The sequence below is a fragment of the Rissa tridactyla genome, chromosome 8, assembly GCF_028500815.1.
Source record: "Rissa tridactyla isolate bRisTri1 chromosome 8, bRisTri1.patW.cur.20221130, whole genome shotgun sequence".
Lineage (NCBI taxonomy): Eukaryota > Metazoa > Chordata > Aves > Charadriiformes > Laridae > Rissa > Rissa tridactyla.
In genome coordinates, this window is record NC_071473.1 from 21984100 (window position 1) to 22006723 (window position 22624).

General features: G+C 52.0%; 1 protein-coding gene across 7 annotated transcripts; it reads right to left on the reverse strand.

Moving 5' to 3' along the window:
- Positions 1–161: 161 nt before the first annotated feature.
- Positions 162–22278, reverse strand: LOC128914364 (ADAMTS-like protein 2). 7 transcript variants are annotated; one of them, XM_054213250.1, is made up of 18 exons: positions 22079–22278; positions 15194–15336; positions 12882–12957; positions 12269–12371; positions 11164–11309; positions 10311–10434; positions 8991–9071; positions 8398–8573; positions 7692–8115; positions 6637–7057; positions 5682–5788; positions 5368–5494; positions 4797–5010; positions 4042–4197; positions 3477–3647; positions 1589–1765; positions 802–946; positions 162–683 (listed from the first exon to the last, which is right to left on the reverse strand). In XM_054213250.1, the coding sequence occupies exons 1-18, from the start codon at positions 22154–22156 to the stop codon at positions 565–567; spliced, it is 2988 nt and encodes a 995-aa protein (XP_054069225.1). In that variant the 5' UTR covers positions 22157–22278; the 3' UTR covers positions 162–564. The 7 variants fall into 7 exon arrangements, 5 of the variants coding, with proteins under 5 accessions (XP_054069225.1, XP_054069226.1, XP_054069224.1 ...); XM_054213251.1 differs by having other exon boundaries at positions 162–680; positions 5368–5497; XM_054213249.1 differs by having other exon boundaries at positions 5368–5497.
- Between the last annotated feature and the right edge of the window lie 346 nt (positions 22279–22624).

Genomic DNA, 22624 nt, shown 5'->3' on the forward strand with positions numbered 1-22624 from the left:
AACACAAAATGGGGTTTATCTGGAAGCTGTATTGCCGCAAGGATTTTTCCTCCCCACTCTTCCTGCTGCTGCTTCCCTTCCTCTTGTGTCCCTCCTCCTCCCTTGCCTCTGGTCTAGGTGTACGCATCCCAAAACCACAGTTTTACAGTTTAGCTCTTTATTGTGACACAGAATTTTTTTGATGTGTTTTGGAAATTGCCCTTGTAGAATAATCTGCAGGGCAAAGCAGAGAGACGGCTGCTGCCGTCTGTGCCCTGCTGCGGGCTGGCCTCTGCGCCCCACCGCCTCCAACTAGAGCTCTTCGGAGGTGACGACGGCAGGGTCAGGCTTTCCCCAACTCACTTCTCAGTAGCTTTCCAGGAAATGATGGTTTGTCTTGTGTAAAATCCTCTTGGTGGAGAGGGAACAGTGATGACTAAGTCCTAGGAGTCCTTCCTCACTGAGCTGGCTGGTCTACCGGGACTGGCTCCACAGCCAAGCCAAGTGGGGTGGCTTCAAGTGGTAAAGTCTGGCTCAAGGGAGCTCTTGCCCCAAACTTGGAAGGGAAGTAGGGCCTGGCAGCAGTCAGGGTGACTTAAGCCGACACGACCAGCAGCAAGCCTTCCTGTAGTACCAGTGAGAGCACAGCTTCACCTTCAGCACCAGCACACAGTTGGCTGTCGCTTTGTCTTCACAGTCTTCTTCTGGGGAGCAGAAGCGTGCCAAGAAGGGAGTTAAAAAGGAGATGTGCTTCCCCAGCAGAGGTGGACAGAGCAAGGGGCTCCCAAGGGCTCCTCTCCCTCCCTGTCCTCCCGGACTTACCTGGTGCCTCTGTGGGGCACGGATGGAGTTGGCATGTCTGCCTGGCTTCTGGTTTGGAAGTGGGGTCACAGCCCTGAGCCAGCGCTTCCCCCTGGTAGCACTTCACCTCACGCAGTCGCACACCAGCACCACACGTCTTGCTGCACTGTCGGAATCGAGAGAGAGGCAAGGGATCATGAGAGGCGGTTTTTTATTTTTCCATAGTTCCCAAGTTCGTTCTTCCAGTGAGGCCTCCCAGTCCCTGCTTTGGACACCATTCTTGAGATTTGGGTCAAATCCCATTATGCTCCCTTTTTGTTACTGGAGGAGAGCCTCCCTGAGCCGGGGTTGGGGCAGAGCAAGGGAGGAGTTTGCTTTCATCTTTTTAATGCAAGTCGGTATCGGTTTTGCTTTGCGTGTTGATGCTGTAATAGAAGATGGAGAAAATGGCTGCTGCGAGCCAGGCCCCGCTTCCCCTGTCCTCCCATTCCCTAAATGTTCCCCAGTTAAAATCAAGGGAAAGCAGGGAAAGACAGAACTCTTGGCAGAGGAGGAGACACAGCTGTATTGCCTGCAGTGCAGTGCACGCTCTTGCCTGAGGCAATAACCCACGTGCTCTAAGGTCTTCCCCAGCTCCCGCGTGTCAGTCCCGCTGCCTGCTCTGCAGAAGAGCAGAGCCCATGGTCCCATCCAGACCTAACAAAGCCCTCAGCAGAACAGGCTGATAGAAATCCTCAGTGCAGGTCATGCTCCACCAACCAAGGTTATGAGGCCTCCTCTCCCCCTTCCCCACCACCGCAAGCCCTACCTGAGACCAGGAGGTAGTGAACCACGTTGAACATGGCCTCCTGAAACAGGCAGCTTGTTCCTCAGGTTTCTGAGAGGCTTCACAGCGCTTCTCAGGGTACTCCCTGTACACACCATTCTCCAGGCCTGCACACAAGACAACCCGGGTCTTCATCCCTCGCCCACAGCTGGCATTGCACTGGGAAAGAGAACGTAACAGCCAGGTAACAAATGGTTAGGTAAGGTAAGATGGCAGCCTGCTCAGAAGCAAGGTGCTTAATGCATATGCATATGCTAACACTAGTCTAACAGAAGTAGTGCTTCCCAGATCACAGGAGCAATGGGTGTCTGCAAAGGAGATGCATTTCTTAGGGAGCGAGGACAAGAGCTGCTAATTAGTGTCTAGCCGGCACTGGTAATGTCGAATTCACCTTGTCTGGCCTTGAGAGCAGCTGCCACAAGGGACCTGGAGCAGCCAAGGTAAGACTACAAGAGGCTGTTTCCATCTTATTTTATGTGTATCTATGTTCTCAAAAACCGCGTAGCGTATTCATGTAGCAACCTGCATCTTGGAGTACTGACAAGCTTTGCATGGGCCCAAGGGGACCAAACTGGTGCACTGCAGGTGATTTGACAAGTACTGCTAAGCCCAAAGCTACGCAGCCTTAGCTGAGAGGCCTCACTCTCAGGACACCACCAAGAGAAGCAGCAAGAGGCAGGATCTGATTCTAGCTCAGCTCTGCTCCTCAATACTCATGGAGGCAGCTGCCAGTTTACAATTTCACTGCTTTGTGCCCTTCTTCGCCATGGCAGGTGAAATGCAGCTGGTCTGCATCCGTCCTTGTAGCTGATCAGCCAAGAGAACACAGCAAAGGCAAAGGAGCTGGCACACGCAAAGGTGGGGAGCTCAGCTGGTCTTTCAGAGTTCAGGTGAGTTTAATAGCCTGGACACAGCTGAAAAACTGCCCTGTAGCATTGTCTGTGACCCACACCACAGGCCAGAGCAGGAGAGCGTTACAGAGCTGCCATGGGTCCCCAGGTTTAACCAGTTTGTGCTTGTTACCAGTGCTGGAGGCAGACTCAGTTGAATGAGGTCAACAGCTGCAACGGGCAGCAAAAGGAGAACCGAGGTTTAACTATGGTTGGAGGGGAGAGAGCTTGGCTGCTTCTCTGGTTCCCTAGAAACTTTCTTCTGTAGTGCTTTGTGAATCCCTATTTTGCTCAAGACTTTATAAAGACAAAGCCAAAATTCCACAACTGACTCAACATGTTCCTTCTGGGTGCTCTGGGATTTGGATCAGCTCTTATCGGGAAGCCTAAAGCCTTTGGACCTTGAGCAACAGAAGGTGAGTAAGCAGATGGGCAGAGACTGACTGTTTAGTAGAATGGGACACCTGGACCACGTTCACTGGACTCCTAAGTCCAGTGGCAAGTACACAGCCATGGTCCAGACATGACTTTCAGGACAGGAATCTGCGCTGTGGTTCAGGTTTACCTCTGGCTATTATTTATCAAAGATGAAGCTGGTTTTGTTGAGGCTTTCCCTTTAATGGTGGGACCAAAATCGTGGGAGGGGTGAGTGCGGGTTCTGGACAAAGAGCTCTGCTGAGGTGGGAGCCAGAGGTGGGAGAGGTTTCCTTAGGACATTGCTGCCCTCTAATGGAGGTCCCTGGGAAGGCGGCAAATGCCAAAAAGTTTGGTGTGGTCTATAGGGTATGGAGGGGACAAGCTGGGCAAGTATTCATTACCCCTTCCCTCTTTCTAAAAGGAGCTAAGACAAGGGTACAGCTCCATGGCTGGAGGTCACACCATACAACCTTGCTCTGCCAAGAGAGCCAGGCTCCCACCATCTCCTGTAGGATACGGGGTGGAAAGGAGGGTTGAGGATACAGGGCTGGGCTTGGCTTTACCTGGTCCCACTCCTGCTCCACCCAGTGTGCAGGGCAGTTCTTGTCTCCACAGGGATGGACAGCCAGGGGCTTGGTGGCTGGGTCACACTGCGAGTTGGAGATCACTTTGCCCTCCAGGTTGCGACACATGATGAAGCGGCTCATGCGTCCCTCACCACAAGAACCTGAGCACTTGGAGGAATAAAGGGCATTTAGACACATCAGAAAGCAGGAAGGTGCAGGGGTCAAGGTTGGTGGTGCCAGAAGACCCGAGTCCAGAGCCTAGCCCTGCCACCAAGACTGTGGCACTGGATCTCAAAGGTCTTTAGAGGTACAACTGGTCAGGGGCTTCCATTCTCCAGGTGCCGTGGGCTTCCCAGATTAATGAATGGAGCTCACTTAATAGCTAACCAAAATTTTCAGTATGAAGACACAAAAATAAGAGATTATTCTAGTTTCTTTAGCTAGGTTCTCTGTCAGAAGAAAGCCAAGACAGAGCAGTAGCATGATTGCCCACCCGGTCCCTCCTGCCAGCCCTGCCCGCCCTGGCATTGGGTGCAAGGAGAAGCAGACTCTCCAGACTCACCGGGCCCCAATCCGAAGTGGTCCAGCGTCGGTCGCAGGGCGGGCCTGTGCACGCCTTCTCGCTGCTGGGCTTTTGGGACTCGTCGCAGAGGGATGCTTCCACTGAGCAGCGCACCTCCCGTTTCATTGTCCCCTGCGTGCCACACCGGGCAGAACACTGCAATGGCCATACAGAGTCAGCCCTGGGGCTCAGACACAGAGGACAAGGGGGATGAGCAAAGGCGAGGGGGGCAGCTATGCCTCCTCCCGTTTTCCTCTGGCTGCACTAAGGGAGAGGCGAAGGGCCCCAACAGGGACAGAAAAAGGTGGGTCTGCCTCTATCTCTGCCACTTATTTACTTTGGGTCCTAGAGCTCCAACGCTCCAAGATGCTGATGCCTGGGCTGCTGTTCAAAGCCACTGGGCCACTGGCCCAGTCCCAAGCATGCTGTGGAAAGTCAAAGGGATTTTGCTGGGTTTTGGCTTCTCTATATCCCCATTCACCCTTAGTTAGATCTTCTGGAAGAGGGAGGCAGAGTCTCTTGCTGGCAGGGCTTTCATTTGGTCGATGTCCTGCTTGAGAAGTGACCTTAGAAAAATGTTTTGCACTGGCCTTTGTCTGCTCAGCACTGCCAGAACAGGGGAGCCGTGGGTAAAGGTAAATCCTTGTTTCCCCAGGATGCAACTGGGCTTCTCAACATCCACCAGCCACCTTCCTCCAGGTCCCAGCCCAGCCCTGGCTGCTTACCTCTGGGGGCAAAGCTCCCCTGCTGCCTACCTCGGACCACTCGGAGAGCTCCCACTGGGGCCCACAGGCCTTGTTCTTGCAGGCTTTCCTTTCCATGGGCCTGGCCAGCCCAGCTGACTCACAGAGGTCGTCGTAAACGGAGCTGTCAAAGCCTGGAGCCAGCATCTTCCAGCAGCGCACAGTACGGTACTGATAGCCCTCACCACAGGTCCTGGAGCATTCGCTCCACCGGCTGGTCTCCCACCTCCACAAGCAGTCCCCAGGAGAGAAAGCACAAAGGAAAACCCAGGTAAGGGGGACAAGGCACACCGGGTGGCTGGGGAGTGCCCGCACGCCTGGGACTCCCTCACCCAGTAGCTGCTGCTCTGAATCTGCTCATCACATCTATGTCTGTGTTAAGGCAGTGCTGGTCTTGAAAGCCAACTTTGCCTTTAGCAGGCAACTTAGACGTTCCTTCCCCTCTTTTTTGCTTACAACGGCTTAGCTGGGCGTACCTTCCAGCCCAGAAACAGCTGTACTGTCAGCTGGCCCTGTTCCAGCAGAAAATGATCCTTATAAAGGTATACCATCCCCGTGGACAGTTGATGTCATTTCCACTCACCGAGGCTGGCAATCTCTCCCCGTGCAAAATTCGTGAGTAGGTTCTGGTCGGGTTAGGGCATCGCAGTATGTTTCATCCACTTCCACTCCGTCATACCGGACACACATTGCATAGGAGGTGCTGATACCTGCTGGGCAATCAAGACCCTCTCGGTCAGGCTCCATCAGATCCAAAACCCTCCTCCCACCATGATTACATTACTGGAGTGCTCACTGCATCTGAAAATCTACCTGCCATTTTAAAAAATACCGGTATTCTCTCCATCAACAGCCAACAAGGACCTCATATGATCAGTCACTTGAAGCCAAACCTACCTGAAGTGCACGTGGAGCTGCAGGGGGCATAAGCTGAGACTTTCCACCGATACATGTCAGCCAAGCTGATGTCGTCATGGCCCACGGGGCTCACATCAAACTCATTACTGTGGAAAAAGGAAGCGGTGTGAGCTAAAAATGAAAAATTGCTGCAAACAAAATATAGTGAAATTCCTCCCCACTGTCTTTGAAGGTGGGAAGAAACCCAGTGTCTCTGCTCTCCATCTCCCCCGCCTTGGGCAAGATGGACCACTGATGAACAGAGAGCGTAAAGCCTTGATCCTCCTCCTGAATTCAAGTAGCAAGGCTGTGGATAGCCGTGGACCAACATCCCTCTGAGAGGAGGCATCATTCATAGTGAGTCTTGTGGATATTATGGTCTTTTGACCATGCAGGTGCCCTTAGCCTCAGTTCATACTATCACCTTGAGAGGTATGATGTTAGGTTGGAAAGGAGAGCTCAAGCAAGGTCCCTCTTAGTATCGCATAATGCGATACAGAGAGTTCACATGTGGCTTGCCAGAAATGTTTAAAAGTTGGCCCTCGGTCTCCTGACAAATGTTTATTGAAGTTACAGAAGCTTATGTGCCCAGAGGAATGGGACAGAAGGGGCATGATGTGGTGGTAAACATGTTCATGTGACGTGCTGTAGACTCCTGGCCTTCTTTACAATCCCATCAGTGTTGGCCTCGCAGGTCCTTCAGCACCAATTTAAATGGATCCCTTAGAGGCAGGGGGACCTGAAATATGTTCTGGCAGCTCTGTGTCAGGCCAGTTGTGACAATCAGTCTTTGGAGGACACATCATTGGTCAAGCATCTACAACTACAGCGGCTGCCATGGATAGACACTGGTGAACGGGGGCATCAAGGACAGCGGTGAGACTACCAGAGGATTGGCTTGACCCTCCCTCCCCAGCTAACCACACTCCTGTTTTGCCAGGAAATCAAGTGCCACCTTTCAGTGCCAGGGGCTTGCAGAGGCTCTGCCTGGCTGATGTCCGCGGTTGGGCTGGCACCTAGCAAAGCGTTCTCCACAGATGCCATCATGCTGTAGTTGGCTGCTTCCCCCTGACTCCCAGCAAATGCCTCCACCTTCAAGTCCTCCAGTGAGTTCTTACGGGCCGGCGCTTTGTGGAGGCCCTGTGGCCACCGGGCAGCTGTCTCAGTCCATAGTCCTGCTGTGGAGTTCCTTGGCACCAGCCTGGCTGCCAGGTGCTGCAGCTCCCTACAGAAGGCGGTGTTGTGCGGGTCTCGGTGACACAGTCGCCTGAAGAGTCGAAGCCTGGAGGATGCTATGCGGTTGTTCTCTGAGAGCTCAGATCTCCTCATGCTGTAAGGTACAGCTGTGCTGATGGAAATCTGATTGAACCTGAGAGCTGGAAGAAAAATACAGGGACGCTTTAAATATATTGGATGGCTTATACTTCAACATGTGGTATTTAACAAGGCAAAAAACATTCAGTATTTGTCCTCATAACCATAAATTGACATCAGGGTGCACCAACAAGCCTTAATTGCCCTGACCAACCTCACACACACACACACTCTCTGCCCATTGCTCAGAAGCTCCTTTCAAGTTCAGGCCCAGGCCTTCAGTCCTGGCCTGAGCAATGTTGCAGGTGTACTTTGTCCCTGAATTGTTGTGTGGCTTGCCCAGATTGACCTCGGATTTGACTTGTCGCCTTGCTTTTGACTTGTCACCCACTTATCACTGGACTGTTGCTGGGACCTGTTGCTGTCGCTGCCCTGCTTGCCAAGCTCAGGTGCCGTGGGACTGCCCTGCCGGAGAGGGCACTGCCTGATCTACATCCTGGCCACCCTCTCCCAGCTCCCCTTCCCTTACAGAACTGCTGGCCCTTGCTGCTTCCTGACAGCCTCCACCCCACTATTGATCATCACTCCCTCCTGTCCGCCCTGATCGTAAAGCCACCTTAGATTTCAAGAAGACCAGTGTGGGATGTCTGCTTTCAGTGAACAAAATGGGAGAGAAGGAAAAACAAAGCAACCAACCCAACTCTGTTTCTCCACCAATTGCTGCTGCTTCCTCTTCCTCTTCCTCTCCCGTGTTTGCATGGTAGACCTGTCTTATCTGGAAGTCATACTTCTCCTTCTCTTCACCTTGTTCCCAGCCCCAGTCCCGAGTCTGACTGGTGGAGTTGGTTTGGAAGAAGTGTGTGTGGCCGAAGCCTAAATCTTCATGCCTTTCTCCTAAAGGAAGCTGTTCACCAGTGTCATCTGGTGACAGGGAAAGCCACGTCGCATTGAAGTCCTGGGCAGCTCTGGAGTTGGCTGGAATGGGATGGTTCTGGCTGGTCTCTGGTAGGTGATGATAGAGGGGTCTGTCTACAGCAGGGGCTGCAGTTTGGAGAGGTGGTGTCCGTGGTACAGTGTAGTCGTACGTTATGTGTGGCATTTTCCCATTAAAGTTGTAGTACTGGAGAAAACAGAGAAAGAAAACAAATGCATTTGTATTTTAAGGACTTATATTTCCCAGAGGCCTCTTCTAGACACATCCATTTTGTGAAAGGATGTTAAGAGAAGATAGCATCCTCATAAATTCAAGAGGAAACCACCCCCAAGACAATATCTGGCTTCCTCAGCCACCTACACGCTCAGGTTTGGCTTGGGAACCAGGTTAATATTTCCTTTGTCTGAGGGAGGCTCACAATTTTGGGACAGGCAAGACAGGAAAGCCTAAAACTAGCTCCTCACATACCATGGCATTCAGAGACTGGTTAGTGGGCCCATGAGCTATGATATACTCCAGCCCGTCTGAGTTCAGGCTCGGGGGGCGCCGGTACTTGAAGATCGTGCCAGCTACCCTGAAGTTCTGGGGGTTGTCAATGGCGGAGTTGCCGTTGAAGAAGAAATGCCCGGATTCATCTGCGAGTGCTTCAAAGAGAAAGAAAATGGACAAATGTGATACTCCATGCAGAATACTGGGGCTGCACTGGTACTGAGGACGGCAAACAGCTCATGACTGAGGAAAGCCGCAGGCCCTCCGGCGTTCATCTTCCACATCAGGTCAGATCAGCAGTGTTCAATGCCTGCTGCTTTCATTTCCCTCTCCAACAAGACCACAAACGTCTTCACAACAGGGACTGCCCATTTCCAAATATCCTTCCTACTGCTGGCTGCTGAAGACGTGGTAGACTTGGTTTATGGAGAGATGAAGTGTCCCTGTGCTACCCTGGAGGACATGCTCATAGATAGCTCTCTCACAGGACAGGCGGGGGTGCTCAGAGAACTCCTCCCACCTCCCAGGCAGCTAAACTGGGATCTCCACATCCATCCGGTTCTTCTGCTTACCTAGGATGTTTTCTGTTTTTCTGCGCTCAATGATGAGGATGTCTGTGGCACCAGCAGGGATGTTGGTGATGAACACGTAACCTGAGGAACGGGAACAGACGGTGAGGAAATCATGAGGACAGATTAAAAAGCTCTGGGTAGGAAAAGCAGCTTGTGGGTAAAGTGTGTATGTAGGAGGGCAGCACTGCCCTTCAGGGGCAGGACGCTAAGGACCTAAACGCATGTTGCACCAGTCTGTGAGCTCTAATCCCAGCTCCCCTCTGAAGTCCCATTACAGGTCTCTCAGGCTCAGCCTGAGCACTGCTGGGTTTAGAGTTGGGAAGGAACTGCACAAGTGTACAGTGTGGCTTTAGGTGTGTGGATGAATTTGCTCTCACGCTCTCTCTGCCAAGAGCACAGAAAAAGCTTACTAGTGATCAGGGCTGATATTGAACAGAGGTCCCCTCAGCTCCTGACTCAACAGAATTTGTCTCAGGAGTAGCATAAAAATTGACCTTTATAGGGAGAGGAAATAAGAAGGCTCTTAAAGTTACGTGGTTTGGCGGCTTGTCTTTCCTGCTAGAAATGCAGGTATTGTCCGTCCTGTAAGATTTTATGAGGACTGGAATGGGAGGCCAAAACTGTACCCGTACTGATAGAGAGGTTAGCACCAGTACCCATGGTCTGGAAAGGGGCGTGAGTGCTTTTCTAAGTCTGGTGTCTGTGGAGAGTAGGGCAGACTAGTGAAACAACAACAGTGTGAAATGATGTTCCAAAACATCCTCAAACCACAGTTAATTAATTACTAATGAGCATACCACAGTCTATTCCTTCTGTGGGTGGAGGAATGGGCCATGAGGTTGCAAGGGATGAATCTCAGCCCAGTTTCAGAGGGACTGTCCCTCAGCTGTGCCAGCCTTAGGACTGGGGAAAGCAGAGGACTAAGTGCAGGCTGAAACAAACACTGTGACCCTCACCACAGGAGCTTAAGTTTCAGATGAACACGTAGCACAAATAAAAGAAGATTCATTGATCTCTTCACATTATCTGAGGTGAGCAAGATGCCAAAATCAATAGGAACAAATAGATCCCCAGCTGCTTCCTACTGTAAAGAGGTGAAGGGAAACCTTACCAGCCTAATATACAGCACATCAAACCAATCTCCTCTGATGATTAAGTGAAAAGGACAAAATACAGGCATTTAAGCAGGGGTGGCACTCTTCAGCTCTTTCCACCAAGCAGCTGGGAAACTCCTACCCGCATTCAAGCCAGTCACCCTTCATGCCAGCTGGTGGTAAGAAGTAGCAGGTGAAGTCTCCGGACTGTGGTAGCAGGGAGTACCTATCTGTGAGATTGCCTTTCGGAAGCTGCCCGAGACACGGTGGCAAGTGCTGCCGTCCCCTCCACACACCCTGCATCTGTCCATCGTCCGGGGTGAGTACAGGCTCCCATCGCACCCAACTGGCTGCAACGAATAAAAGAAGAGAGGGTTTCCTTGGACCAGCTTATCTCCACAGGTCAGGGTCTTTTCAAGGAAATGCCACCATGCTCTTTTGGTGAGGTTCAGTGGGGGCGGGGCGTACATTGGCTTGGAATGGAGTAATGACTGAATCCAACAGCAGTAGAAATTCACCTATGTAACTTGCAACCACCTACACTGTGCCCCTGAACCTGGGGCAGGGGCTTGTGCGTGTAGGTGAATGGAGTAAGACTGGGGCAAGCTGTTTCAGTTCCTTCTGTCTCTGCATTTAGGCCACTCCTCCTCACTGATGTAGTGATGTACATCACCGTCCAGGAGACGCTGCATCAAAGGCAGGCCTGCCTGAGGTTGTAAGGTACCTCTCTGTGACACTCTATACAATCAACCTTCATCTTTGCCATTTGAGGGAAAAATCAAATGTAAGATTTTAATTTTTTATATATTGGATGACTATGAAAACAAACCTGCAATTCTAGTCTCTGTGCTGGGAGGAAAGTGCTGTGACTCAGTGGGAACATGTGGATGTACCCAATTCCTTTTCCGTGAACCCCTCTGCTCTGTTCTAGCCCATAGGCATTCAAGAGTGAATGTAATTACTCCACGCCAGACCTCAGTATCAATTCCCTGCTGGGACCCCTGGCCTTGTGATGACCAGCAGGTCCAGCCATGCACGTACAATCCCAATTTCTGTACTCCTTCCTCCCAGAGCCTCACCTCACACTTCCCATTGATGCAGACCCCTTGATAGGTCCTGTCCTTGCAGGAGGTACCATCCTGTGCTTGGGCCATCAGCTGCCTCTCTCCACTCCGGGTGGTGCACTGGAGGTCACATGGCTTGTTGGAGATACTGGTGTAGTCATCTGAAGGGACAGAGGCAGAAAGTCACCAGGCAGACCAAGGTACTCGGAGACGGGCTGCGAGGAAGTGGACTTTACGCTTATCCATACTGGTAGTTTAATATCACCTTGGATGTTCTTGCTGCTTGAGATGAGACCCCAAAGCTATTTTGTAGTAGTAAAGGGGTCATGGTATGAGGCTGCAGCTGGGGACCATGCCTAGCAGAAATGCTTCTTGCTGGCAAACCCTCTTCCTTGCCATACCCTGTCTCCTTTGCAGCGCCATCCCCTGTGCCAGACACGGGAATCTGTTTTCAGCAGATCCCGGGCCACACATAAATACACAATAGCAAGCGAGACCTGTAAGAGGGGTACTGACTGTGTGGAGCCGTGGCCAGCTACACTCCATGTAGCTGAGCAACTGGAGCAAGAGGTGCAGGTGTTCTCTGTCCCCTTGGCAGCTAATGGAAAGAGAATAATATCTTAGGTGAGCTCAATTTGGACCTCAAGGGCCATCTGGCAACCTACGTGATGCAATTTGTCTAATTTGTCTTGCCTGTGCAGGAAACGGATGCGCATCCTGTTTGGAACAACCCACCACCAACCCAGTGGGAAGCATGCTGGGTGACAGAGACAGCCAAAATGGTAGAAGGCACAAAGAGCGTGAACACCCACTCTGCCAAGATGACTGCTGGTTAGCCAAGACAACTCAGACAAGCCTGTGTCCTGTCTGCCCACCAATGCTTGCTGAAGTAGGATCCGAAACAGGAGCAATGAGGTGAGAGAGGAGGCCTGGCTGGGTGGAGCAGTTCTGTGAAGAGACAGGGAACGATTTCTCCAAAGCAGGGAACATAGGGAAGCACTTCCAGACCAGCCAGGAGCATCCATGCCTTGTCCCCTGGGACCTTCCCCTTCCTGTGTCTGAGAAGATCCCGTGGGTGTTTTCTCACCCTGATCCTTTGCGTGAAGCTGTGAAAACCCACCTGGATAGAGGGGCATCCAGTGGTAGTAGCGCTTCCCAAAGGCTTTGCCATTGAAACTGGAGCACTGCTGCTGTTTGAAGCTTGCTGTGTTGGCTGGGCAGGGCTACGGAGGGAATAAATGTGATCAAAAGCTCCCTGTGTCACAGCCATGGTTGTGACAGCTGCTTGTCCCTGCTGCATCCTTGGAGGATGAAAATGCTCTTTCCACCCTGGAAGTAATCAGTGATGGACTCTGAGGTGCCATAATACAGGCAGAAAGGCCAGGCCTCCATTGGCAAGGGCCCCTCAGACAGCTGGATTTAACAGTTATGTAAAAATTACTTCCAGCAAAGGGAAAAGCATACTGGAAAAGCTTCATCCCTTCCCCCACCCCACAAGAAGTGTGTTTTTATATCCTTTTCCCCACCTCTTGGTCCCAGAGAGTAGAGCCCATCTCCCACATCTTCGAAGGCACACCGTCTACTGCTCCAGGAGTGGATGGTACCCCTTGTCTGCACCCCTCTATGACGGACCAGTTGCACCCCAAGTGCTGGTGCTCTGGCAGCTCCAAGTGTGACCCCCTGAGTCCTGCATCCCCCAGTGAGGACCAGTCATCACTGGCAGTGGTTCTCACCTGCTGCTGGCACAGTTGGTAGTGCTTGGCTTGACCAACACACATGCTGCTGTTTGTTCCCTGGGGCATCTGGAGCCTGCAAAGCAGAAAAACAATGAGCTGGAGGTCTGTGACGCACTAGTGTGTTGAGGATGGCAGAGAAGTTGGGCCTGACTTAAAGGGGAGAAGCAAGGCAGGCGTTTTATCAAAGCTTTCTGAATCTAGACTAGCCAATGGCTCTGAAACACATTTTCAGTGCTCTTAGGTGGACAGTGGTTTTTAGGCTGGTCTTGTTTTGGGGCAGGTTGAGCAGACAGGAGCAGACAGGAAGCAACTGCAGTATGACCACCACTGTGTCCCTTCACTCTGAAGTCCAAAAGGGTTGATTGACAGAAGGACAATAGACCCTCATGATCCAATACTCTCATGGAAGCATCCAGGATTTGCAGTGATTTCAGGATTCACTGTGCAGTAGGCAGACAGATGGCACCTCTCATGGGGACTGGCCACATTAAAAGATTAGCAAAAAAGGCTTGATACACGATGGACCAAAACCACAGGAATTTCTCAACACTTGATGTTTTAACTCTGGCCAGCAGGAGTTATCCAGGGGATACTGTAGTCCTTGACTGATGCAAAGGCAAAAAAATTCTTCAAAGCTGGGAAGGCATAGGGAGAACGGCTGAGACCACGGATTAAGGCAATGCAGTCTGTGTAAAGATCAGCGGCAGCCAATGCATTAAAGTTCCCAAAGTATTGGGAACTTAGGATGCACTACGTAATGAAGAACCCTGTAGGCATATTCAAGCTGGACCGGCAAGAGGTACTGCAGCTGTGCCTCCAGAGCAATGCTTTACAGAATGTCGGGAAAGCCTAAATTTGCACCAAAAGGCTTGAAAACTGCCACCAGTTTCATGTGAAGCAGAGGCTGCCTGCAGACTCAGGCAGAAATTGTTTTGTGGGCATACTTGTCTCACACTTAAGCCATTCTCCTTGAAGCTACAGAAACCTTTTGGCTGGGTTTTATGTTGGGCTTTTTTTAAAAAATTCAGACTTGAACCCTGAAGTAAAACGCCACAGCAAAGCCCTCCCCTCCCCAGCTGTGGAATCAAGTAGAGAAGAGATGCCAAATGGAAGGAAAAATCTCTTTCCTGGCAGCAGGCAAAGGGCAGAAGGGCTGCTCTGGCTGTGGGGAGTGTGGGACAGCCCCAGGCTCCCTCCCACCCTCTGTTTCCCACTGCGCTCCTGTGATGGCCATGGTGTGGTGGGGAGGAGGAGCAGCAGCAACCCGGTTAGCAAGAAGGCTGCATCCAGATGGAATATACTGCAGGACATCTGGACCCTCACCATGCTGCCAACCAACCCACATAAAAGAAGTTTTCTGCTGCAGGAAGGAGAGCAGGTTGGGGGCCCTAGCTTGAGCTTCCTCCACTCAGCAGTGCATTCACGCAGAAGGGAAAGGGGCAGAGTGTGGGGTGGGCAGCCCCCATGGCCTTGCTGTGCTGCAGGATGCTGGCTCTCATTAATATCCCAGGAGCCTGGAGCAGCAGGCTAGTAAGATGCCCAAGAAGGAGGGCTTGGTGGCAAGGTGATCCAGAGGGGGCAGCAGGAGTTCAGGCAGCTGAAGTTTCCCAGCTCTCCCCGCTCCCACAAACCCAGTCCAGCTGATACCAGGACTGTAGCAGCTGTAGGGGACAAATGTGGCTGTAGGGGACAAATGGAGATGCTGTTAGGTGACAGCCAGATAAATGACAGAGGGAAAAAAACTTGCAAGCTCTGCAGGGAATAAAGAGGGGAAATTGCTGAGACATGGCTCAGCTGGCTGCTGCCAGGAGTAAATCAAGTCCCCAGAAGGTGTCTGGGAATATGTACCCATGTCCTTAGCACAGGAACTGGCTGCAAATCAGGGTTAGGGTGGCCAGAGCAGCCACGGTAAGCAAGGGTCTGAGAAGTAAAGGGGAAGAGAAACAGAGCTAGCCTTCTCCAGCCCCCAACCCCATCATCGTCAAGTCCCCTGCAGAGCTCAAGAGGGGACCAACCCCTTGTTTCCCATCAGATGAGCCAGGCTGAGCGGGTGATGTGTTCAGGGGGCCTGTTGCCTGCCCCACTGTGATGTGCTTCTCCCTCATCAGCCCCCCCCCTCTTCACCACTTCACCACCTCACCACCTACCCCACAGGCAACAGCCGTCTTCCTTTTTGAGATGCCACAGAAATGGGAACAGACAACCCTTCAAACCCAGGAGATTTGAACCCAAAATGTAGGTCAGGGGCACCTTATTTCCCCTCTGCCACTTGAGACCTGGCCAAGGACTCAAGCTGGGACATGACTCACCTCTGTTGCAAGCAGTGCCTCTCCCGGGACATCACGCCTCCGCCACAGGACCGGGAGCAGGTGGACCAGGAGCTCCACTCTCCCCACCACCTGGTGACTTCTTCATCCCAGGGGCCAGCTCCATCTGCTGCCTCACTACTGTCCTGACAGAAACAGAGCATGGTTAGCTGGAGTACCTGGCTCCTCACCACCCCAGGCAAAGAAGGGCCTTCCAAAGGCAGCTCCCCAGGAACTATGTCACCTGGACGCCTTCTAAATGGGCAGTATTGGGACAACTGTGGCAGGATCAGGACCCTATGGGGCCACATCAGGCTCATGCATCTCAAAATTGAAATTTCCCTCCAGGACTGAGTTACGCTTTTGGGAAGGGGGATGTCTCTGGGATCTCATGACAAGATATAGAGAAGGGCTGTCAGGCTGGACATGTGTGACAGTAATGCCACCTGCAGCCTGACCCCACAGCATTGCGCTCAGCCCGGGTCAGACAGAACAACAGATCACAGCTCAGGCTGCCTGCCTGGGTCAGGAGAGAAGAGGAGGAGCTGCAGTGCTTGGCCATGCGGAGGCCTGCCTGCAGGCAAGCTGGGGGTACACATCTGTCACTTGCTGGAGCTTGCATTTCAACAAATAAACTTTTCTTTGTGACTAACTCAGCTCGGCTCTGAGTTCCTCACCCTCTAACCCTCAGCAAAGTAATTTTCAAGAGTGCTTCAGAACCAGAGTCTCCTGCAATCGCTGTTGTCCCCTCTCCCCATGCACCTCACTATGCCCGGGGAAGGACTGCTCCCTCTCCTAGCATGCCTTGCTGGGGCTGAGCCTTTAAATTTGGCAAACCTGAGTTCTTTTGTCCTCAGTGTGGTAATTGCAGCAGGCTGCTGTTGGCTGTGCCTCCACAATTCCCAGCAGGTAAGGGACTCTGTGTTTTAGCTGTTGTGGCTTTTTTTTCCTTGCAGTATTTTCCTGTTTAGTGTCTGATGGCCTAAAAGCTCCCAGGGACTTTGGCAACCTAGCCTGTGCAGGAACTAATTTGCTGTTTACTGAAATACAGCTGTGAGTACTGTTAAATGCAGTGATAAGTTTAACACGGGACAGTGAATGGAAGGGATTTATCCAGCTGAAAATGCTGACAGTGTTTCAGTATTAGTAGAAGAAAATGAATAATTTGTGTGCGCGTGTGAAGTCTGCTATGTTACAGTAAGGGCTCAGGGAAGTTGTATCAGTGCTACTACTAGCAAAACATGCTGGTTTGTGGCAGTGGCTGATAGTCCTGTTGCGAAGAACCGACCTGCAAAGCGTAACTGATGGATGTGAAGGAAAACTCAGCCGGGTTTCCTCATCACTAAATGTGCTCTGTTCCCTATTTTGGTTTACTGCGTCTTGGATTTACGCTCTTTCATGGTGTAATAAAGCCAAAGTGTTCTTCATCTTGCAGTGTAATTCCTGCCTGAGAACTTGTTGTTTCTACAGTGTCTGCCAACAGAGCATCCTCTGGGCAGAGGAGATGCAGCTGGTTTTATGCGAATGTTTTGAAGTTGTAACTTAGCATGCCTGAAATGCGCATAGTGCCTCTTCTTTGTGATAGCCAAAGCATGTTGAAAGTAATCTACTCTGATGCAAAACAGCACCATGTTAACCTGATGCTTTAGTGTAGTGATTACAACAGCTGATTTCAAAAACAATACAAAAAACGCTCTTTGCTGTATTTAGATGTCGTGGCTGGAGTTGACTTGCTTGACAGGGACTAAATGCTGTGGCCAGTAGCTGAGTTGCTCAAGAGAAAAAGGAAATTTAAAAGAAACAGACGTATTTTCAAAAATACCTTTTCTTCTACTTCCAAATTATCATCTCAGCCTTCATCCTATGAAAATTTTTCTCTGACTGTATGTTATCATACTGCAAATGGAAACGTTGACTATGTAACTTCCGCATTTACAAAGGAAAGAAATCAAAAGTCTCTTACTGGAATGTATTTTGAGCTAAAATCTTTCCCTGACCCCTTCTATGCTTCTCTGTGATAAGCATCTCAAGGCCTACAGAGGAAGAGCTCTTCATAACTGTCAGGAAGGAGAATGCCGATGATTTATCTGGTGTCTGTGTGGAGAACTCAGCGCAATACAGATTCTCCCATAGCTGGGCTAATAATCAAACCTGGTGTCCTACCACTTCACTGAGAGTTACATGAGGCGCATGGACTGCCTGGAGGGAAGGCACGTGGACCAAAAGCTGCAATATTTACATAGCTTTTCCCCAGGTGGAAATAAAAATCTGTGTAGCTGTTAACACCCAAGATAGCACTGCTCCAGTGATCTTAAAATCCAAATAGGTGAGACGGGACAGAGGGGAAATGGGTGAAGGGAAGTGAAATAACCTGTTCTACTGACCTACCCCTGGATATGAAAAAGACTTTGTGTATTTGGAGTGGTGGAAAGCTGCAGGTGCCTTTTCAGGTTTACTGCTCTTGGGTGTTTTGCCTGGATGCAAGGAGACTTGGCGTGTGGTGGCAGAGCTGAGGTTCGGGGAAGATCAGCATCTCTACCTTTGTGTGCCTCTTTCTTCCAGTTAGAATAGGATACATTTCTCTCTGCGCTACGACTTTGAGGAACGACAGGAGCCCAAATGAAGATTTATTGAAGGATGCTAGTCAGAGAGCCTTCTTTTTTTTTTCCCCTAATAAAATGTGTTCCCCTATATCCATAAGCCCTGTTCCTGCTTCCTCTCTGTGCTGGAGGAATCAATCACTTTTTAAGTAGATTGATTTGGCTCTCAGGTTTTCCATGACCAAGCTCCCTTGCCAGTCCTTGCCTAAGAGCATTTATTTCCTTGTGTAAGCAAGGACAATGCTGAGCTGTCCCCTTGGCCAGTGAGACGTACGGCATGACTGCATCCGAGGCCTAGGCCTGGTGACATGGAAGGGGAACTTCAGGTACTTAGAGCTGGGACAGCTGGTTCCAATCTGTGCTGAATTTATTGTATTGTCAGAAATAAATCTGCATTAACCATGACACACAAATGGTTCTTGTTTTTAATTAGAGATACTTGCATTTTCCAAATTTCCAGATAATAAATTAAGGAGCGTGGGGCAGACTCCAGATTAGATTAGCTCCCAGTTTTAGTTTCCCAAGCCCCTCAGCAAATCCCAAGAGTTACCTTCTGGCCGAGCGAATGCCCCCCCCCCCCCTCCTTGGAGAAGAAGAAATCAAAGGGGCTTTACAACAACCCTTTTGCGCTCTCCTGGGTATGGGAGATGCTGAAGCTGCTCTAACTTGCACTCTGCTGCAGAACCGCGGAAGCAGCGCAGGCTGGAAACACCGCAGCAAGAGATGAGCATAGGTCCGGCGCTTTGCCTGGGCTTGGGGGAGGGCTCTGCCTAAAGGAGGTAAGAAGGTCACGTACGATTCTTTATGTGATGAGGAATATAAGGCCTAGAATTTACATCTGCAGAAAAGACAGACCATATCCCAGTTCAGCCAGGTGCTCTCCGCAAGAATTTCCCCTGAGGCGTTTGTGGCTTGGCACTCGGTGATGAAACAGCTGCAGTTCTTCCTCTCTGAGGCTAACCAAGTTATTTCTCTGCCTCCGCACCTACGCTGGAGGCCATGCAACTGAGTAGGTGAGGGCTGCCCTCCTGTCCTCTTGTTGGGGACCCAGAGCTTTGAGCCCCAACCCGCAAAGAACTTTTCCAGGACAAAAAATCTGTCTCCCAGATTTGCCAGTATCAGTGACACTCTCTAAGCTAGCATCACTGAAAGCTTCTTCTGTCTAACCGAAGACTCAGCAGCTGCTTCCCCTTTGCCCCCCTGCCAAACAAAGGCCGCCACAAACAAAATGCTTCAGCCCTGGAAAGAATGGTGGGCCTGGACTGACATCCTATCAGATTTCCAGGCGGTCTTTCTGAAGGGCTGAAAGGGATAAAATAAATTCTCCGCCGACTCTCTGTCATGCTCTGGATCAGCTCTGAGCTATGCTGGGTTTCTCAGAAACCTGGGAATAATTGCAATTACCGTGTCGTTGGCCTAGTCTCCCGTGTTGCTTATTGTTGTGCCTAATCTTGAGATTCATTAGAGTCTGGGTGCCGGAAAAAAGCTGTCTGGGAAGAGAGACCACAAACACGCCTGTCTAGTTCCCTTAATAGAGGAGCTGGGGAGGCGGGAAGGCTCTCCACTGCAGTCTGGCGTGCCTTAAAGGCTGGCCCACCACTGAAGGGCACAGTAAATGTCGTAAACTGTTCTGCTCGACCTTGTCAGAGCTTACAAGACTACTTAGAAACAGCAGCTGAAAATGAAATAAATTCTTCACAGACCTTTTCTGAGGTCATTAACTGCATGTCCTCTACCAAAAACGTCCATGATCTCTTTACTTAAGGGCATCTCTCCTCCAGCAAACTACTTGCTGAAATACTAAGTAGCTTCAGATGTCTTAATGCCTGGAACGGACATCAGATTTTCATCTGGAAATGAATGACCATGTTCAGCCCCCCTGGTTTGGGTTCCCCGTGTCATGCTCTGACTAAAGCAGTGGTGATAGATTCTACCACAGCCCTGAAAAAAACAATAGCATGTGCAATTGCACCCTGATGTTTTACAAAAGAGTTGGCGTTTGTGTAAAGCTATTTCTCATCCTGTCATTGTTTCATCCTATTTGGCTAGACTAGATAGTTTGTATGAGAGGTTCAATGTTGGACACAGACAAAAAACCAAATTTTGCTCAGAAAAACTGAAACAAGATATTTGAGGAGGAGTTTCCCACGAGGGAAAGGTACTCTGAGGTAAAATGAGCAACACAGAGCAAGTAATTTTTACGGGATCAGAAAGAACAATCTGGAGGAAAATGGTAAGCTTGCTAAAGATGTGATACTGCAGCAGATAAGTAACAGAAATCTGGACATACAATGACGCACAGATGAGAAGCAAATTAGAAAGAACAGAAGCCAGCGGAGAACTATCAAGTACTGTTCATAACCCTGCCGTGACAGAAAGTTCACAGGCAAGTGCCCCATGTCATTTTAAAATGCTTGATCCAAGTTAGCTAGGTCATTCCCTTCAAGTGGGATAACGCACTTATTCTGGGGCAAGCCACTAGAAAGGATGGAAATCCATGAAGGGGAAGAAGGGAGTAACTGGCAACGCGCATGAGAGGCATCTCTATCGTCAGGTTTTTCAGAAGCACTGACTGCAGTTAGCCCCACGTAGGAAAGGACATGCTTACCCTATCTACAGGCTCAGGCTTTCTATGACACTCTCTGCACAATCACGTTGCACATAGAAAACTGGGCAGCAAGAGGAATTGCAGGTTAATCCCCTAATGACCATTTTGTGCGCTGTCTTGCACCAGAGGCAACAATCAATACTACCGACCACATCTACCACGCAGTCCTTCATCAGATTACTCTGCGAGGATCTCCTGCAGTACGGGAGTCCTCGGGGCAGACCAGGCAACAGTGTTGGTGTGTGTTTACTCTGGAGTGGTCGGAGCAACCCTCCTCCCAGCCCCAGATGCCCTCGCCTTAGGTGCTCTACAAACACAGATGCTGGGGGATGGAGGATCACGCGCGACCAAGGCTCCTGTACACATGTTGATGGAGGAGTCCATCCAGGTCAGTCCTAAATGAAGGACTTCGTATCTGTGTAGCCTGACCTGGCTTGCTCTGCCTGAAGCTTCTTTCTGACTTAGCCCTACAGTTAAGTAGTAAACAGAGCAAGCAGCGAATGTGTGTGAAGGTAAAAACACAGTGGAAACAAGACGCTTGGGCTTTAAAACGAAGACAACCCCAGAACAGGAGACACTGATGCTCCTCAAAACTCAGTTATGTGCAGTAAAGCCGTGGTCTCTGGTCTTCTCTGTGTTTAAGATAGCTCATGTGCGACTGCTTCACCCCAGCCATGGCTTTATCCTGGGGGAGGGTGGGAAACACAATCCAAAACCCCCCATCCTTTAGCAGAGCAGAATCCCTCCAGCAGCAGAGAGACGCGTCCGGGTTCCCCTCGGGAAAACGGGAGCGCCGCCACAATGGAGGCAGTGACCCGTGAAGGCAGGGGCACCGCCGGCGCCCTAGGAAGCTGGGATTTCTGCCTCCCCTGCCACAATAACGGGGGCGGATTGTCCCAGGCCTGGGGAAGGAGAAGGGGGCGGCTGGCAGAGGGTTTTTGGCGCTGCTGTGAAACAAGTGTGCCGTGGGGAGGGAGGGCCAGGCTGAGGAGGTCCTTTGTGGAAGAGATCAGAGACGTGCGCATGGGGCTTCGACACCCAGATGTGCACCCCACTGTTAGCGGAGAAAGTGGCTGCCTAAACCCACGCCTGGGGTGGCAGGAGGGAGAGGGAAGAGGAAAATCTTTTGCTTTCAGCCCTAAACTGGAGTCAACCCCTCCGCTAGGGATGAACGTGGGGGGCAGCCCCGGGTGAACCCCCAAAAAGGGAAAGGCCCTGCTCCCCCACGGTCCTTCTGCTCATGCTGGGAAGCCGCCTCAGGCATCCTCACCCCCGCATCGGCCTTTTGTTAGTGCCAGGCCGCTGAGGAGTGGGCAGAGTCCGGTCCTCGGGATAAATTCGGGGGGGAGACAGGACAAAACCCCCTTCTCGAACACCTCCAGACCGAGGGAGGGCGGCGGGAGGACCCCCAAGCCCCGGCTGTCCCCGGCAGGAACCAGAAACGTGCGGGGAAGGGCGAGGCGGCGGCGCCGCCGCTACCCTCAGGCGACCGCCCGCTGCCCCGGGCGGGCCGGGCCGGGCCACCCAGCCCCGCGCAGAGCCCCGCGCAGGGCCCCGCCAGCTCGGAGCGCCCCTCCTGGCCCCGGCTCCCTGAGGGGAGGGAGGGAAGGAAGGAAGGAAGGAAGGAGGGAGCGAGAGAGGGAAGGCTCTGCCGCCGCCGGCCCACCCGCCGCCGCTTACCTTAGCGCCGAGGGGGGCGGCGGCGCTGAGGAGGAGGAGGAGGAGGCAGAGGAGGCGGCGGCGGGGAGCGGCGGCCATGCCGCGCTGCTGCTGCTGCTGCGGCCGCCGCGGAGGAGGCGGCGAGGCGGCGGGGCGGCCCACCAGCGGCGGTAGCAGGAGCAGCCGCCGCCGGAGCGCGGGCCGGCATGGCTGAGGGAGTTAATGACTTTACAACCTGCCGGGTGGCGGGCGGCGACCCGCGGCGCGGCCGCTCGGCGGGGGATGGGGATGGGGATGCGGGGGAGGGGGGGGCCGGGCGCTCCTCAGGCCCCGCCGCCCCGGGGCTCGGCCCCGCGTCCCGCCTGCGAGCTGTGGGGCAGGCAGGGGGGCGGGCAGCCTGAGCCTGCCCCCTCCTACCGCCCTCCCTGGGTTTCTCTGGCCGCTTTTTGGAGCTGGCTGGAGGCCACCGCGGCGTTCCGGGGCGGCGGCGCGGCCCAGCCGGCCGTCCCTGCTGAGCCCCTCCGCCACCCCCGGGCCGCCCCTGCCCCACGCAAACCCCGCGCTCCC

Excerpts from the sequence above, each read along its gene's own strand:
- LOC128914364 (XM_054213249.1), bottom strand. The coding sequence starts at position 22,156 with ATGGCCGCCGCTCCCCGCCGCCGCCTCCTCTGCCTCCTCCTCCTCCTC. Across the intron at positions 12,958-15,193 it reads AGGCACTGCTTGCAACAGAG|GCTCCAGATGCCCCAGGGAA; the intron begins GTGAGTCATGTC and ends TCTGCTTTGCAG. Across the intron at positions 5,498-5,681 it reads CAGCTCCACGTGCACTTCAG|CAGGTATCAGCACCTCCTAT; the intron begins GTAGGTTTGGCT and ends TTGATTGCCCAG.